Raw genomic sequence first — 18,848 nt, forward strand, 5'->3', positions numbered from 1 at the left:
AAAGCCTTGCAATAGCTAACCTCCCATGTGTGATTGCTGTTATGGCAATAACTGTCTTTTGTAATAATAAACCATTTCTCTCAGGGAGCCTTTTTGTAACTTAAGCAATGCTGGGAGAAATTAAGTGTTGCTCCTGGCTGAGGGAGGGTGCCAGGTTCAAGCACTTCTCTAACAGCCTTCGGAAACTTTTAAAAGGCCTTTTCCACACTTGAACATGTGTGGAAAAACAGTTTGTGAGTTTCCCATCACAGTCACATACTTCCTGAAAGAGCCATGAAAAAGTTTATGTGTGAGCTTAAGGTCTAGGTATGAAAATGAGCAACAAGTCTGGATTGGTAATTCATCCTAGCTAACAATTGGTATGGTACTACAAAAAGATAATTTTTTCTTGGGGTTTGGTAGATTAATTACTAGTATAAAACATTCTGTAATGTGGCTTAGCCAAATTAAAAGTTAGCATTCCTATCTTTTCAATTAATTAGTACATCTTATTTCAACCCTTCATTTTCCTCACTCATACAAAATATTAAAGTATGACTCTTTAGATTTTATGGAACAGAACACTGACTATGGGTGTAGATACATTGATTTATATATATTAGGATTATTAATTGTTGGCATGATCTTCATGTGTGTTTGGAAATAAACTAAAATTTCAGGCTTACAAAACACGGACCACATTTTTAAAAATGAAGCTGTTTTCTCCATTCTGTATTGCTTCTGTTGCCCTTAAGATATTGGGGTGAAGAAATAAAGTAAATTCCATCATCTAAAAATAACAAAGATAACAGAAACACATAAATCAAGTATAAATAATAGCAGCAAAAGTGAACTGAGGATTTAAAACAATAGTTTGTCTCTAACAGCAGGAAGGAATAAAAACAGAGCAATGAAATATCCTTTAATTGTTTTGCATAATTATTACTCTTTTTTAAGTCAGTTGATCTTTAAATATTGGAAAGCTGTCACACACACATGCATGGCATATTTTTTGAGAATCACATCAATATCTTTGTATATAAATTGAAGTAAATTAGAATGTATATTTCAAGTCTTAGAGATTGTCATACTAGGCCATAACAACAAAATAGTTATTTCATCAATTAACAAATTGAAGTGCAAATGGTTGAATATTTTTGTTAGGCTTAATCCTAACATGTGATTTCCAGTACTGAAGTGGTTAAAGACAGTTTAACCTTTGTTTGCTTGTTTGTTTTATTCTGGTTTACAATAATGGTGTACCCTTCTTATTTATGTTCCCAGAAATACAGTTAAGTTAAAAAGCCTCACATGCATCAAAATAAGAGGCTCTTTTAATGAAAAATTTTATGCTTTACAAGACTTTAAAACTTCACATATAAGTATTTGTAACACTGAAGTCTTTAAGTTGCACTTAGTAAAGCATTAATTGGCATATCCTAATTGAGTAGTTACAAATGTGTTGCTGTGACACTCAAAGCGTTTATATGCTGGGAGTGAACCTGGGTTGTTGTGGTTTGACTTTTTTCTTTTTCTTTTTCTTTTTTTTTTTAACTCATTTTCCAGTGGACTGAATATATTAGTGATGAATGTGCTGTGAAACTGTTTGTTTCCATGCTGGAAAAGTTTCATGGCTCCAGCAATTGCTAGCCATTTTACCACACAGCATCCATCATTTTGTCAAAGTTTTAATGTTTTGTAGTGAACCACCTAGGAAAGAAAGGCGGAGAAAAGAATGACAAAACAGCCTAATTCTTTCATTCCATGCCAAAAAACTGACTGAAGTTTATCCCTGTTTGCCCTTGGAACAATTAATGTGACATTTTCCTGAATGCCATACTAAATTTGATTGTCAGTTATTGAAATGTATGTTTAAATCAGCAGTGATGCAACTCCAAATGCTTTTTTCATTAATGTCATTGAAGCCTTAACCCACTACCTTTGACACATAACAGAATTAGAAAGCCTTTTGGACCATTTGGCTGAAGTTGTGCCCTCACTACAGTATCTCAGTTTGCTTGGAAACATTGCTTGCCCAAATGAACTGGTCTGCAAAGAAAAGGATGAAGATGACTACCAGAGATACAGGTTAGTGTTTTCATTTGTAGATGTGATAAGGCGCGAAAGTTTTTGTTTTACTACTGGAAAAATACTAAACGACAGTCAACTCAGAGTCTCAAACAAACACCTACTCTCTTCTGAAAGCATTGTAATGTTCTGCCATGAAACACGTGGGAATTTGAGTGGCCCCCATTTCAGTGAGACCATACTCAGGAACCCTGTTTCAAGAGACATTTCAGTGCTGTATAGCACAGGTCTGAGTTGAGCAGGTGTGCACAGGATTTCCTGAGTGTGAATATTCGTATACCCCTACTCAAGGCACTTCCTTCTTTAAGGCCAAGATAAGGCAAGGTCTGCATACCCTAAGGGTGAAAGGCAATAAAAAAGAAAAGAAAAGAAAAAAATCACTCCACTGAGATAGCCAGTTGCCTTATCTTCTGCTCAAGTTTGATACGGTGCTACTTTGCTTCTGCTGTAGTTATCAAGGCACTATTAACACAGAATAAATGACTCCTCCTATATTGTGTTGCTTCACTCAGAGCAGTTACATTCTAATAAAAAACCCAAATTGTCTTTAAACCATCTTTATAATGTAATATCAGTGAGCTAGATTACACAAGAAGTTATCTGAAATTTAATATGGGGACTTGATAAAATACTATAAGTCCAACTGAAATGTTGCTAAAAGTTGTAAGGATTATTTAAAAAAACCCCAGAAATACTCATAACTAATGATGGTTATGACTATAGATCCATAACTTATGGAATGTCTGCTAAGTGATGTAATTTTCAGAGCTACAACCTTAAGACAGGTGAGACATTGATTATGCAGGAATAAAGAGACATTAGATGTATTTTTCCTTGCTACCACCTGAGGCATTATTTCAGTCCTCGTGTGCTGACATTTTTTACCTTGTCTCTGAAAGGCATTTGGAGGCAATTCACAGCCAAGCAGTGCTGGTCACCTTGCCTTGCAGAGCCTGAGCTTGCTTTTTGTTAGCATCATCCACAGCATTCAGAGCTATATAATAAACTCTGATCTTATCTTCAGGTAATCCAATCTGTGCTCTAGGAGTTAGGATAAAACAATACAAAGTTGCAGAGACTAAAAGCAGTTTTATGGGGAATTTATGGCCTTGAATTTGTTGCATTCAGAAATGGTGAAGGTTAAGCAGCAGCTCTACTGTCCCAGATGTGCATGTATACTTTTTAGTTTGTTTCAAATTTTTGAAGAGGCTTTCTAGATTGTCACACTTTCACCTTTTAATGATTCCACTTTTGAATCCAGCTTAGCGTTTTTGTTTTCACGGAGTAGAGCAGCCTAGGTTTAATAAAATATTTTCCCATTGCTTTCACACTTAAGTGGAAGGTATGCCTACTATCCAGCTTACAAGACTATAATAGTGCTGTCTCTATGTAAATTTATGTGACATGTGCTCTAGAAAATTGCTTAAAAAATGAATGATATTTCTGCAGTTTACTGTTTTTCACTTTAAGTATGTTTTCTGACAATATGTCTCCTATTAATCATTTAAGCAAAAGTAGTATGTTAAAGGAGCCATTCAGAGGCAAGAACCCATGGTTCATTTAGTGCTCTCTGAAAAAATTTCTATTGATTGACATCCTCTGTGGTTATGTGATGTAATATTTATAATATGTCACAGAGCCATACATCAAAACAAGCACGTCCCTTGTTTCATTTCAATGCAAAAATGTTGATTTCAGAGAGGTCAAGGTAGTTTCAGGTCTCATCGTGGTAAACCACGGTGTCAAAATGTGAAAGGATTCTACTTATATATTTGCTGGAAACTGCAACATTGTTTCCATTTTATTTCCTCTCAGTTTTTCAAAACCCTGGATGTTTTTTTCTGTATAAACTAGGTTGATTGAAGTAATTTTAAGCAAGAAGAATGGGCTTCTAATTAGTTGAATGATTTATGGTTCTGCTGCTATAATGGAAGTTTTCTGATCCTTTTCCATTATTATTTGTTGCATTATATGAAATGTATTTGCTAGACAGCATTAGACTCAAAACCCAAAACCAGGGATCAATCAATTGATCTATTTGCCTGTCTTTAGGGGAATATATATCACCTACATGATGGAACTGATTACAAGTACTCTTCTACTTTACTCTGAGTAGCTAATCCAGAGTTTTTGATATGCATTCTAAGCATCTTGAACGCAACTTTTATCTTCCAATTTCAGCATTTTTTAATGGTTTGAAATAGCTTTTTTTTCCTAAGATTTTTTTTTAGAAATTTATCAGAAACCATCAAGAGATTACGTTCATGTGAAGTTGAATTATGTAAAAAACTTGAATTATGAAAACATTGTGCTTCTCCATAGCTACAACTAGCTTTGTTTTGTTCTCAATGGGAACTTCTTTTTGTAAATTTTTGCACTGACCATTGGAACCAGAGCTTCATTTTTCATTGAGCTTTAATTTTGTTCCTACTGAGTTCAATTAGAGTTCAGGCTATTTAATTCCTCAACCAGAAAGAGAAAGGTGCTAGAAATCAAAGCTTTACTTAATCTTCTAATTCCAACAAACTGAAAAGATCTGTTAACCCCCCAAAATCTTAATGTTAAAAAATGTGGAAGATCATTTATTTGAAAATTCAAGGTCCAGTAATTCACAATGATCATAAAAACAGAGGTTAAAAGTAATATTATTTACTTTAAAAATGATTAGGTTTTATCAAAAATACTTGAAAAATACACAAAAGTATGCTTTTGGTCAAGGAATGATGATCTATTTCTTCAGGTGATCCATTGGTATACCATTCCTATAATTTCATTACTAGAGCTCTTTCATAGTCTTACATTAAAACTACATTTTATGCTGAAATATTATTCTGGGTTTTTTCTCAAAGTAGTTATTGTTTGTCTAAGAACTATAGCAACTTTTGAATCAGATTTTTTTAGGGAAGAAGAAAGTTTTTTTTGCCATCCCTGCTATTCGTTCTTATATTTAAAATGTGTAGGAAAAAAATTGATGAAAAAAATCTCTGGGTTATTGGAATTTTTGCTTGGACAAAAAAATGAAAATGGGACGTTCCCTTCTGTGATATTTTTATGAGCAAACCTGTTTGGTTCATTTTAAAGACTCATTTTTTTTTCCATCCTTGTTATCATGGCTTTAGTTTCTTACTATTAAGAATAATCTTTAAGTTCTCTTTATCTTATTTTTGAAGCTTTCTATATTTGGGTTAATATTTTGCAAAGGTATATTTTGGTGGTGAGGGCAAGTGAAAGCAGAATATCTCATATGTAATGGTGATAGGAAAATTTAAAAGCTTTTGGCTACAATAGGAAGCAAGAAACACAGAAAAATGGATTGCAAAACAGAGTCCTCTAAAATAACCTAGTCTCCAGTCTCTGCTTTGAAGATTGCAGGAAAACAAAGGTCATGACCCAGAGATCAAAGTAGCAGAAGTCAACACAGTAATTGCAGGTTGCTTCTGTTGTACTCACAGCTGGTCAGTCCTGTGGGTGCATTGTTTGCAGAGAAAACTTCAAACGTGGTGTTAGTGAACTGTGAAAAATCATCTGGGTCACAATGCATTACAAAGCATTTGTGAATTCTGCAGGTGACCTCACCTATTTTCATTAAAGTGATATGATTGTGAAGAATTCATGCCGTGTGTGAAGTTTTCCGTGCTTGTTCATTCTTCTCTGCTCCTTATTGACATTTCCTGGAATGATGCATTCATTAAATGCTGTTGACATGGAAACAAGGGCAAATGGAAACAAATGCTGGAGTTTATTTTAAATTAGCTTAAAAGTACATGTACTAGATATGCTATCTTTGGCTGGGGGAGCAAATGATGATAACCTTATGAAGTCCTCTTAAGATAAAACAGCAAGAAAGGAAGTGCATGTGTTTTGGATGGATTAACTTTTCAAACTAAAACAGCTATTCCCATCCCACAGTTTTGATTGTGAGAAATTATGGGTCTCCTAGCATTTTCAGTGTTCTTGCAGTTTCATTTTGTTTTATTGTGGTTTTTTGTTTATTTTTTTAATTGCTACAGGATTTGCTTTTCTATTTTAAATAGTCTTGTATTTGGATGGTGATATAAATATATATATTCATTAAGTAGTAGCAGACCAGAAGTCCTCACTCTGTAATGAAAATAATATATATGATCATGAGTACCAGTGAACTGACTGTTGAGGCTCTCTTTAAGCAGGAGGGATTGAAGCCTGTGGTCATTCTTTGTATGTTCTTTATGAACTTAATTAGATGACTAGGGTATTCCCTTACATCTGTATAATCTATGAACCTGTGCTGCTTCAGTGTTTGAGTGAAGCCTTGTCATCCCACCAGTACCTGGAAGGAAAAGTGTGCTTGCAGCACATCAAATGGCCACACAAGGTCCATCTGAGAATAGCCACTGGAAGGGCTCATGAGCAAGAACAATTACCATGCTTTTGTTCAGCCAAATAAATCGAAGTACATAATACCCAATTGGTTTGTACTAACACAGTAAATTGAGGCAAAACTATAATTACTGTTACGTATATAGAGAAAGATTTTTCTAATTCACAGAGTTTGCTACACTGAAGAAGAGCAGAGTGTGTTAAAATATTGGGAAGTGGTGTGGATTTCTGCATGACTTGCAAGCCCCTCAGAATTCCATGGTCATCACCAAACAGTGCCAAGGCTGCTCAGGGTCTCATGTATCCTCTAACAAACCTCATGCCAACATCCTGCCCTCTCTTCTGGAAGATGCTGTTTTAAGCTTATGACCTGTCTTCCTTATCTGTGTATTTAACAAATGCTTTTGTTACAGAGGAAATTCTGTAGCCAGCTATATGCTGTTTGGGGGTAGAAAGGTAAATTTTTTGGGAGTGCAGAAGAAACAATCACAGAACATAGTGTTTATGACAGTAGTTCACTGTCGTAAACATGTTTCAATTCTTCTGATTTCTTTTTTTTGTCTTTCCCCGTTTAAATGCTGATCTAACTTAGCCGACTTCAGATTACTTATTTTTTTCTAGTTTATTATAATGTAACTGAGAGCATAATCAGTCCTTCAAAGTTTGAAGTAGGCATATTATTTATGTTTTGTGATTGTTAAGGAAATATAATAACACAGAAAACAGAAAAGTGAAAGTAAACACTTTCTGAAACAGAGCCGGTATGATACAGGTAGAGCTGGATACTTCTGCATTCTTGTTGGCAGATATTTCTCAATTTTTCACAGCAGTTTTTTTTTTTTATTAAATATTGATGCATATAGTACAGTTTTATGTTCCAGTTTTTGTTAATTACAGTACAAACTGGAATACTATACAGAATCTAGTTCTTACCATAGTCTTTGACTAAAGGTTCAGCAGAAGGGTTTGCAAATATGCCTTTTTTCCAATATCCTGGCAGGTCTGTAGGAAAAGTTTTAAAATTATGTTTATTGCATGCAGCCCATACAAAATTGGTAAATGAGTTTTTAATCTTTATTGTAATTTTTACTAAACTAAGATGTAAATAACATTAAATTTTATATTCTGTAACGGTTTTCCATACCTGAGTGGTCCTGTTGGTATGATGAACACCTGTTATGAGTTTATTTTCATGAGACTGATGGCACCCATGCCAAAAGGCAAGATGGGGGAGATGATTCTGAACAAAAGAAGGTGCATCTTTACTTAATAAATAATTTCTTTAATCCATTAGGAATTAGATGATCAGTTTACAGGCAATGATAAGTGTATATGTAAGCACCTTCCTGGTGTGTCTAGTTTTTACTTTTCTCTCTTTGAATCTCACCTTTATCCTCATCACTGAAGATAATAAGATAACCTTTTTTCACATCACAACAAAGTTGTAAAAACCCAGTAACAGCTGCTTCAGAACACATGGAGCAGGGCTAAGTTTTAAAATTATTAAGAAAAAGAAAGGAGGAATAGAAAGACCCTGCCCCCCAACTTCCAATCTAAATAAACCTTTGTAAACTAAATGTAGAATTGAGTAGATGGATCTTTCTTCATTAACCAGTGTGCTTTTAACTAGTGATTTTACAAGTCTGAAACAGGTGCAATGTGTCATGCAATTTATGGGTCCCAGTGCCTGACATAAAGTATTTTATGATGGCTGTGTTCTGTGTTATTAGTAGCTGTCTTTTTCTGCAGCCATTGGTGTTTGATAATAGTCTTAAAACACCCAAAATTACTTACCTGCAAGCAACATTCCATAGTCCCTGTTGACAGTTTGAATAAGTTTAGTGCCCTTTTGTTGTACTTTACCTTCAAAACAAACTGATTGAACCATCAATAGCTCCTGAGAGCTGACAGAGGCATGTCATCTGCTGTAACCCTCTGATAGTAGGTTATCTGTGGGAGTTAACCTCCCTGCATTGTTAACCGAAATGTTTTATGTACTATGCAACTTTAGGATACTGCTGTGATAACCTTAGTAACTAAGTCATACATCACAGTAAAGAGATTTTGTGCAACAAATAACCCTGGATTAAATTTACAAGGGTTGAATTGATATTGTAGAGTGTTCATTCCCAGGCTTTGGTAATCCTTTCCTGTATTTTTTATGGCAAACTTGTGTTACATTTAGATTGAAGCTGCATCTTCATATTTCTAGCTAAAATAAATCCAGGAAGCTTGCTATTTTTCCTCAGCCATTTAATATGAATGCATTGCATTATTTTCAAATAGCATAGTTACCTTTTATCTCACATTTTGTAAAAAGAATATTAATAAATGAGATTCCATTTTTAATCACCTTTTAAAATAATTAATTGCACCTATACTCTCCTTCTACCAGTGGAATAATATTAATGGTACCTACTTTTTAGTATTTGCTCTGCTTAAGGAGTGCAAGTTTGAAAAAAAGAACCAACCCCAAACTGTGACTTGTGGAGTAGTTTGCTGTTTCATTTGTGTGGGTAGGGTTTTTGGTTTTGTTTCTGGAATTGACAAGTACTAGTGCTAATTCTGTTTTTTGAAATGCAGTCAGGATGGCTTAAAAATACAAAAATACATTTGTATCAAGAAATGCTATTATAATTTTAAGCTCTTTTGAAATGATTGAGAGACTGACATTAGGGCTGTGATCCAAAGTCAGCATAGATGACAGTGCTGTCTTATTCTGTTGTCATTTTTGTTGCAGCCTGCTTTTCAATGGCATATTTCATTCCATCATTAAACATTTGCTGATTTTCTAATACCGATGTTTTCTTCACCTGAATATTCATCTTTTCTCACCCTACACTTAGTGGGTGTCTTTACTCATTTTTAGCTTCACTCTTCTTCACTCTTGACATATTGTTTCCTTCTGTACATGTCTTCATTTGAAAGAATCTGTTGTCATCAGAGCTTTTCTGCCAATAATGCAAGATGGATAGCTTCTCCTCCAGTGAAAGATAAGGGCCAGCAAAGTGCCAGGGAGGACTGGAAGGGCAGCCAGGAAAGCTGGAATGAGTCTGAGAATGTGTCTGTCTTACAGGTCTGTAGCTGTTGTTTAAGAAAATGGTCTTAGGAGATGTTCTGTTTTGTGAAGTGACTCTTTTTCTTCTACTGGTATAATTGAGAGCCATAGATTGAGGATTCACATTTAAATTGTCTGAGCATTTCAGAGCTGAGTACTGTCAGTTAAGTTGTTAACAATTTATGAAGGTGTTGCTTCAGAGGAATGGTGTACTTGATGGAAAGCTTTGATTGCACCATTAAATTTTGCTTGGTTTTAGAAGTAATTTTCACACATTTATCTGGTTTTGACAACAGTATCATAAGATAAACTTTTACCTTTTGAAACATTGGGTTTTTTTGTGTTGTTTTGGTTTTTTTCCAAAATGTTATGCAGAGTTTTGAATTTCTTTAATTTCTTCCTCCCAGTGCCAGAGGGGATCACTATGAGGTGCAGCTCTCTGACTGACTTGGGGTTTATGCAGAGCAGCTAAGCTGGGGAGCATTATCATCACCTTTCTACCCCCTGCCAGGAAAAGTCTGATATTGCCCTCACTTTGCAGTGTCTGCTTCACATTTGGTTGACTTAATGATTTGTGCTTGAGGTGATTAGATATTTGGATTTGCCATGGTTGTGCGGTTGTGCCTTGCTTTGGTTTTGCTCTGCTGTGTTCTCTCCCTCCACAAGTGAGAAGCCAGTAGTCTTTTTCTGAGTCTAGAAAGCTGCTATCCTTCTAGTAGAAATGATAAATAGAATATAGTACTGATGAATCCTAATAAGAACTTGGAATTCTTAAAATATATTTCCCACAAATAGTCTCTCCATGTGTGCTTCTGCACTTAATCCTGGGCTGGAATCTGTATTCTGTAAGGCCACCTTGTCTCTCTGGTGGGACCAAATTCAAATTCTCCTTCCAAATGCTGATCATTGTGTTTTTAGGAAAATAAAATAAAAAAATCCAAAGAAGTGTTTGCAAATGGGAAGAGTTTTTGCAGAGAAGTTGGCTGGCAGTTTCCCATATCTCAGACTGATTTGCTCCCACAGTGTGGGCTGGAATCTTTGGTATCACTCAAAGTTCCTTTTCCCAAAAGGCAATGCAAAACAATTTCCAAGTTACTCTGTTCCTTGGTATGCTTTATACCTCGCTAATATACAGAGAGAACAGACACGTCTGTGGTGATTATTATGTTTGATCCACCAGTATTCAATGGTTTTGGCTCCATTTGAGAGAATAAAGTAAGTATTATAACTGCGCATAAAGTACATTGCATGAAAAAGGTGAATACAGAGAGGAGACAAAGGCTGTTGTTATTTTTGGCTGTCATTTTTTTAGTCATTGAGTCTGTGAGTATGTCTTTGTGCATTACTGGATTTTAACTGTGTGTATTTTGATATCTGTCAGATATTTTGTCCTGCACAAATTGACAAACCTGAAATTTCTCGATACTCGTAAAGTCACCAGGAGGGAGAGAGAGGAAGCCTTGATAAGAGGTGCCTTCATGAAAGTGGTTAAGCCCAAGGATGCTAAGGTAGGAGTGTAAATGAAAGTCGGAACAATAATATGATTCATTAACACTATTTTTAAATAACTCCAGGAGCCTGGCTGCATCTTTTGCTAAGGTAAAAAAAGAGGTGAAACCTTTCAAATGATAAATGTGGTCAGATGGGGGACAAAAGCCTTAGTAATTTTTCTGTGCTTTAATGTAGAAATTTACAGGTACCTTTCTATAGGGCTGTGGCCATGTTATCAAATTTCTGGTTTCAGCCTCCGTTTCACATAGCAAAGTAACTAATATGTGTCACTGAGCTTAAAAGAATATTTTTACACTGTCCAAGGCAACGTAACAACTGTGTGATATACTTTTGTGAAAGAATGCAGTTTTTCTTTGACAAGTTGTCCCCTGCCTTGTATGTTAAACTTCTGTTGCAGAGCTCACATCTATGGTGTTTACTGGCTTTTATGAACTAGCTGATTCTAATTTTGTATGATGTTACTTAATGTGATGTCCTGCTAATAAACATTGACAGCATCAGTGAGAGTTTCAGTAATCTGAGCATTTCATACAGCTTCATGCCCAACAACTCTGGGCATCCTGCTGAAGCAATCAGAATGAGGATGGGAATTCTCCACTTTGCCTTCTTTTTCCATTGTTGATCAGTGCTTGATAACAGCAATCTGTGGTGTGCTCAGAGTGCTTTAGTATTGCAGAGCTTTCTTGAAACTCTGCTCAAGTGTTCACTCTACTTGCTTTCTATTTGCTGCTTTTTCTCTAAAATATACCATCAATAATTTATTGCAGATTTCCAATAATGCTGAATAATAATGTAGTGGTTATGGAAATGCACTGTTGGGTAGCATAACAGTGTTGCTGGATAAATGCATTATTGTGAGTACAATTGCAGTGTATTACAAATTAATTCAGACTGATTAATTTATAACTACTAAAATGTTAACAGTTCTGATACAAACATTGCTTTGATATATTGTTTACCACTGCCTTTAGTCATTTCAGCTTCATATACGTAGTGAATGGAATAAGTTATTTTTAAGCTGTGGTAGAGATCCTATTCACAGCAAACCACCTTTGAATCTGGCCAAATGCAACAGCTGAATTGTGTTAGGTATAGCATATGTATGTCATCTTTTACAATTCTTCTTGTCTAATCAGATTTTGGATCTGGTGAAGTTTTTTAAAAATTTATCTAAGTTAGATCTTTCATTTAAGAGTCTACTCCGTGAATTGCAGCCAACTTGATAGTGTAAGAGAAAAAAGTGTCTCTCAAATTTGGAGTTACTTTTCTGGATTAAACCTCTTTTTAAGTCAATAGCTAAGGGTAAATTACTTAACAAATTTAGGGATAACATCTTTACCTTTTATATCTACAATTGAACCTTTTGTATGGTTTTGAATTATTTACCCACTAAGTCTTATGATAAACCATACATTTATTTCAGAAAATTTGCAGAAGGCTCCAATTTACTGTTGTTATTGTCATACTAAAGAGTTTTTTCCTTCTTTATAAATGGTACAGTACAAATTACTGATGGTAAAATCATGGTAAATTATTTTTATGGCATGAATTAATGCTTCTTAAGGTGCCATGAAATTACCCTCATCATACAGTATTATATACATATCACAGAAGTGGCTAATTTAAAATAATAATTAAATTTGATGCAGATATTTTAAAGTGCTCCAAATTGTTTAGAATTTGTGCTTATTTCCGAGGATATTTTCATGCTTACAGTACACATGCATGCAAACTCTTTCTATGTCTGAGAAGACTCATAGAATTTTCTCTGCATATATGCTTTGAAATGCAGCTAAGTATGTGTACAGCTATTGACAGCTCTGCTTGAAGACCACAGCCAGCAGCATTCCTCCATAAATCACACAGATGATGTGCACAATAACTGTACTTTTGAATTCTGTCATGTGTTATACATTGCATACATAATGGGTTTTTATTCTCTAGCCTTCCTATTTTCTGGATATTGTGTTCTCTGTTCATCAGCTCTACTCCCACATAGCTGTCAATATTTTTGACCAGCTTCAGCCAGATTTAGCAGGCAGGTACTGGTAATATAGTTTAAGCTTTCTGAAACTAGTTAGAGATTACACCTTGATCCAAACTCAGAGGAAGATTGCAGCATATCCAGTATTGGTCATCAGAAAAACTTAATAAGTTGACATAGAGATACATAAGACCTTGATGATAATGACTTCCCGAGAATGGGGTTTTCTTTTCCTTTCACCTAAGGCAGCAGGCACTGTGTCAGCCTGTGTTTACCAGGAAAGGAGATGCAGTGATTAGTGTTTATGTTGGTAGATGCCACATTAAAATCTTCTGCCAGGTTTAGTAACAACAGTGGGCCTTTCAGACCTGCTTTTTCAGGAAAAAAAACCCTAAAAACAACAAACCAACAAAAAATCCTAACTTATGTGGCTTTTTTCCCTCCATTATGATAAGCAGGAGATGGTGTGGCTTATTCAGCATAAAAGGCAGACTGATGATCTAAAGGGGCTGTGATGCGGGGAGTTGTTTTCATTTTAGTCTTGACATGAAATACTTGGGAGAGCAAAATACCCCACCAAGAAAAAAATACACAAAATGAGAATAAAAGCAAGAAATTTCCATCTGACTAGCTTGTGTTTACTCAAATGCGAAAGTATCTAGCAATCACCAGTCATCACTAAGTCATAAATATTTTATTTTGTATATTTTTTTTAACTTTCATTATTCCCTATTTTATTTAACAGAACACTACACTTTCTTGTGCTTTGCTTCATTTCATCTTTTGTTGGAAATGCATCTGTTTTTGATATGACTGTCTTAAGGAGAGATACAATCATTTATTAGAAAACAGTTTAATGTTACAATGCAGTATTCCTTCTCACTATGTAGGTGAGCTAAACTTCATTATTCTGTTATGTTTATGTTTTCTTTTGTCAAAATATTGAACATTGTATCATGCCTGCTTTTAATAAAGACTGGGGAAGTCTGGCTGGATAAGAGGCATTGAGCCAGATGAGGAAGCCTTGTTTAATGACCAGACCATGACCTCATTTCACTGGCATAAGTGTAGCTCAAAGTGGAAGCTGCCTGTCCAGTGTGAAGTGTGTTTCTGGGCATGACAGCATTTCACATCAGAAAGACAGCTCAAGAATACGACAGTCAAAATTGCTTAATTGTGTCCCGGCTTTGTAATTATTCATCTGTGCTTCTACAAAGAGTAGAGTTGTCATCTCTTGACATAATTATTTAAAACTGTACCCCTCTTTGGTTTATAGGTATATGAATTGTGCTTCCAACTGTTTCATTTTTCAAACTTAGGGATGCAAAGCAAATGTGATTTGAGAAAATATGTTAAGACTACACATTTTTACATTGCATATGATAGAAATAAAATGAAATTACGGTGTATTAAAGTATGTAAATTCATATTTTAAATGTCTGTATTCATGATCATTTAATCTACATGATAAAATGTGGATATATCCATTTAAGTGTGTTGCTATGAATAGATACACACTGTCATAAGTCTCTTTAAATATAAACTTAATTATTTAATACTGGGTCAGTCTGCTTGCTTTTAGCAAATACACGTATTTCCCAATATTTCTCAACCCATTTCCCTTACTGCATTTTTAAGGTTAACATTTTAATCTGTTTTAGATTTGGTGGTGAAAAAAAGCAGATGGTATTTGTTCACCAGTAACAGTTTTATAGTTTATTGGGCCAAATCCTTGGAAGGTATCCTTAGTTATACTTCCAAGTAACAAATGTAGTATTAAATGGAGTTATTCTGCTTCCTTGCAGCTTTACAAAAGCATCTTGTCCACTGGCTGTAAGGGAACTCTGTACAACAAATATAAGGCATGGTATGGGTGGTTTGAATTTTTCAATATTTTTTCACTCTCAGATGCATTGTTTTCATCTCAAGTTATAATTATGAAACCTGACATAGCATTTGTTCTCTAAGGAACTAAGATGGAGACACTGAAGCAGAAAGGCAAGTCAAATATCTGCATTCCATGTAATAAATGTCTGTGATTCATGTCCACAGTGTTACTTGAAGGGTAGAAGGAGCTTATTTATTATGATAGGAAGAGTAAATATTTAGGCAGTACCATTAAAGAAATAAGGTGAGATAAAATCTGCAGTGTTGCTTTCACATCATTGGCAGTATTCTTGTGTTTAAGCTCACAGGAAAAGCTCTTTATCTAAGTGAGCAGTGCTGATATATGCTTCTATTAAAGTCAGATGAGGCATAAGGAACGATTTTAGCAATTTTTGTCCCAAACTATTTAACAAGAATCATACTTTTCTTGAATAGATGTGTTCTACCTGCTTCCATGAATATAGGCAATAAATTTTTGGCAGTATATCTCATGGACCTTTTTACACTCCTCCTCCAGATAGGAAAATGAGGCTGGTTTTAAAAAGTAAATAAAAGGAGACAGATAAAACTTTGGAGAACAGCTGCATTGCTCACAATCTTTTCCTTTTTACCATTGCCATTGTGTAGAGATCTTGATGTATGTATTTAGAGCATTTGAAGAACATGTAAAGAGCTTCTAAAGTGTAAAGAATCATTGTGTCAGTGAACTGCTAGCTCATACGATACCTCTTTGAGAGAGCTTCCACATAACAGGGTCCTTTATTGTCAGATGTCATCATTTCACACACCAAGACAAGGACATGAACTTAAGAGTCCAACCTAGACTGTAATGCAGTAAATAATATTTACTTTAAGGACATTGTAGCAGTCATGCATTCATCCATTTTACTCTTGGAAAGTTTAGCTATTTTAAGCAGAATTCCATAACATGTTTGGTTCATAACCTGCTGTAATTCCAGCTGTCAAGAAGGAAGAATAGACACGTGTGGGTCGTATGTGTGTTAGGATAGGGAGAAAGACTCTTCTTCAGTGTTGGTTCTTTCATTGATATTTCTTATAAAGCATCCTCATATGTTCTTTGGGCAGGGATTATGTGGATTACATTTCACTATATTAAAAATAGAGAAGGAAAAAGTGATGCTTCTTTCCAAAATTCTTCCCTTAAAAAGAAGTATATGATTGTCATGAAGCCCATGTCATTTTAGCCATTAATGCTCCCAATGCATTTTTCAGATAGGAAGGGGTGATATTGCTGGAGCTCTGGCCTCAGTCCAGGTCAGGTGATTGCATTCTGCCTCTGTGGATTTCTCTACAGTCTCCATGTACTAAGGCATCCTTCTCCACCTTCTGCCCTCACCTCTTCTGTAATGTTGCAGTGTGCCAGTTAACCAGCTGCTACTTTGCACCTGATATGTGTGTATCTTTCAGTAATAGTGAGCAAATGATCCCTTTGTAAGACTTAAAATTTGTAAAGCACTTGAAAATTCTCTGATGAATGGCAAAAGGCACTCTATGTAATTAATTAATGCCTCCATTGAATTGAAGAAATTATTGCGACAACTTGTTTATTACCTCTGGGTTTGGTTTTGGTTTGTTTTTTTTTTTTTTTTTTTTTTTGTTTTTTTTTTTTGTTTTGTTTTTTTTTTTTTTTTTGTTTTTTTTTTTTTTTAATTTTCATTTGTGGGTTCAGATATATGGAAGCTTCAATAATTAGATGCTGGCTTTTGTGTTATCTATTCAATCTATTCAATAAAATGCCATTCAGCAGAATGTTACACCATGATATCTGACAGTAGGATCACGATTGTCTTAGATTCTTAGTGGATCAATATGGCTAGAGTTTTATATATTTTTGAAGGATTTTTTTCTTTTGAAAATAGAAACAGTGCTGGAGCAGAGCTTCTTGTAATTCCTCTTTTCTAATACAATGGATCTCATAATCAGATGACACCACTGTTAAGCACAGGAGTTGTGCATATGGTGAATTTTGTTAGAAAAGAAAAATGCATTTTATATGGCATTGGCAAAACTCTTGGTCAGCTTTTGTCCGTTCTTATGTTCCTATAAGTGCTTCTTTTTTTTTTTTTCCTGGACCTTAAGACACAGTATACCACATGTGCTCAGTCATTTTGGCGAGTTATTCCCATTGAAATAGTAGTAGCCTTAAGTATCACGTTCAGAATTTATGTCAATTTTTAGCCATGAAACAAAGGTCCAGTTATAATTCTTCTGTCTGGAAACTGTTTGTCACTGCAATGTTTCTGGAGGAAAAAATCAGTGGCAAACTATCACTACCCTAGGATCTACCTGGAATTTTGCACATGTTTGTTTACAAGTTGGAAATAACTGTCATGGCTGATGTTATGTTTATTGCTCGTTTTGGCTGTGGCTGGGTGTCCCACAGTTTCCACAGCAGGCTTGGCAGTGTGTGTGTGTGCCTGGCTTTGCTGATTCACTGACACATGAGAAGTTCCCCAGCTGTCAGAGATAAACGTGGTCGCAAGGGCCACTGCCAGTGAAGACAAAGATGATTTGTTGCTGTGATCTTCTCAGGAGTGTGTCTTGCAGCAAGGAACAACTAAAGAACCATGACTTCATCACATAAAATGTGATGCAAATTCATATAACATCTTATTGTGAAATGAATGCTAGGGTTTGGTTTTTTAGTGTTGCTGTAGTCAGATGGAGTCAGAGAGGACAGGAAGAAAAGGAAAGGTAAAATGAATGCACTAATATTTCTAATCACTTTGGAAACAATGCAAATGCCCCAAAATAGTAGTCTAGTTCCATTTTTGGTACTCTAAAGCGTACAGCAGACTCCTATAGGGATGATAGATAAGTATCCTACATATGAGATGTAAGTTTTTTTGAAGCCACCATGGGAGACCAGAGCACGAAACTGTAGAGTGGCTAAAACAGCTTTAGAAACTTGGATTTAAGCAGCTGAATCCTGCCTTTCCTGTTGTGCTAAAAGAGAGATTGTGTGCTTGAAATATTGGCAGGTCAAGAACACCCAGAGCATTACAAAAAATAATCCTTCCCTTCACTAACATCAGCCAGAGTGTGGTCCAAGAGTCAGATAGGGCTGTGATGAGGTCATCTCCTGAAAGCTCAAGCATATCAGTCATTCTCTCTTCATTAATGACTAAGAACATGACCAATTTAAAGCTGGTTTATGAGTTATTTCAGGAAAAAAATATTAATAATTTGTTTTCAGAGAAGGGCTAATATTTCTTCCCTTGTCTCCACCCTTACCAGAAATGTATAGGCCAAAGGGCTATTTTGTAAGAAATCCTGAACTTTTTTGCTTATGAGTTTCTAAAACTGCTCCCTTTGTCAAAGAAAAAGGATGCAACACAGTTTCATCTGCTCCCTTAAAATCATATTGAAGGTGCAGATTCTGGTTCCAGTTCCTGAATTTTAACTGAAGCTGGTGCTAAGATTTTTAAATTTTATCCATCGTGCAGACAATGGACTTGGCATAAAATCTTTAAGATTTGGTGACTTAAGTTATGGATCTGTGTTTCAGGGGGAAATCAGGGGTTCATTGTGGGGATAAAAAACTAAAAAATATTTGTGACTGAGGACTTCTCTTTGAAGAAGTTAGTGAGATTATAAAACTTTTGCATTAAACTGTTGCCCTGATTTATCGTATTCATCCTAGAAAAATGTTGATAGGAAAACATAAAAATAGTAATTAACTCTGTAATTAGAAACGTGTCTAAAAATAAGGAAAATATCAATCACACTTCAAAAATGACATCCCTTTGAATCCTGTTCTGTGAATGGTCTGTTTTAGAGGTGGGTTTTCTTGAGACTTCAGCATACAGGGAATCTGTCCTTAAGTGATATGCATTTAATTTTCAAATATATATATAAGTTATGCTTCAGTTGTAATGCATTAAATTTCTTTACATCTAGGAATGTAGTAAAGGCATGTGCATTGTCCCAAAGATGATTCATTTCTCTTTCAGCCTTGGT

At 35.2% G+C, this 18,848-nt stretch overlaps 1 protein-coding gene across 2 annotated transcripts in view; it reads left to right on the forward strand.

The window, feature by feature from the left end:
* LRMDA (leucine rich melanocyte differentiation associated) overlaps positions 1–18,848 on the forward strand; it is a 605,774-nt gene that overhangs the window by 348,008 nt on the left and 238,918 nt on the right. For both annotated transcript variants that reach the window (XM_059477007.1, XM_059477009.1), the window contains exons 4-5: positions 1,933–2,067; positions 10,866–10,992. In XM_059477007.1, coding sequence (XP_059332990.1) covers positions 1,933–2,067; positions 10,866–10,992 — 262 coding nt within the window. The remainder of the gene's footprint in view (positions 1–1,932; positions 2,068–10,865; positions 10,993–18,848) is intronic.

This window comes from Ammospiza nelsoni, chromosome 8, assembly GCF_027579445.1.
Source record: "Ammospiza nelsoni isolate bAmmNel1 chromosome 8, bAmmNel1.pri, whole genome shotgun sequence".
In the NCBI taxonomy this organism is placed as follows: domain Eukaryota; kingdom Metazoa; phylum Chordata; class Aves; order Passeriformes; family Passerellidae; genus Ammospiza; species Ammospiza nelsoni.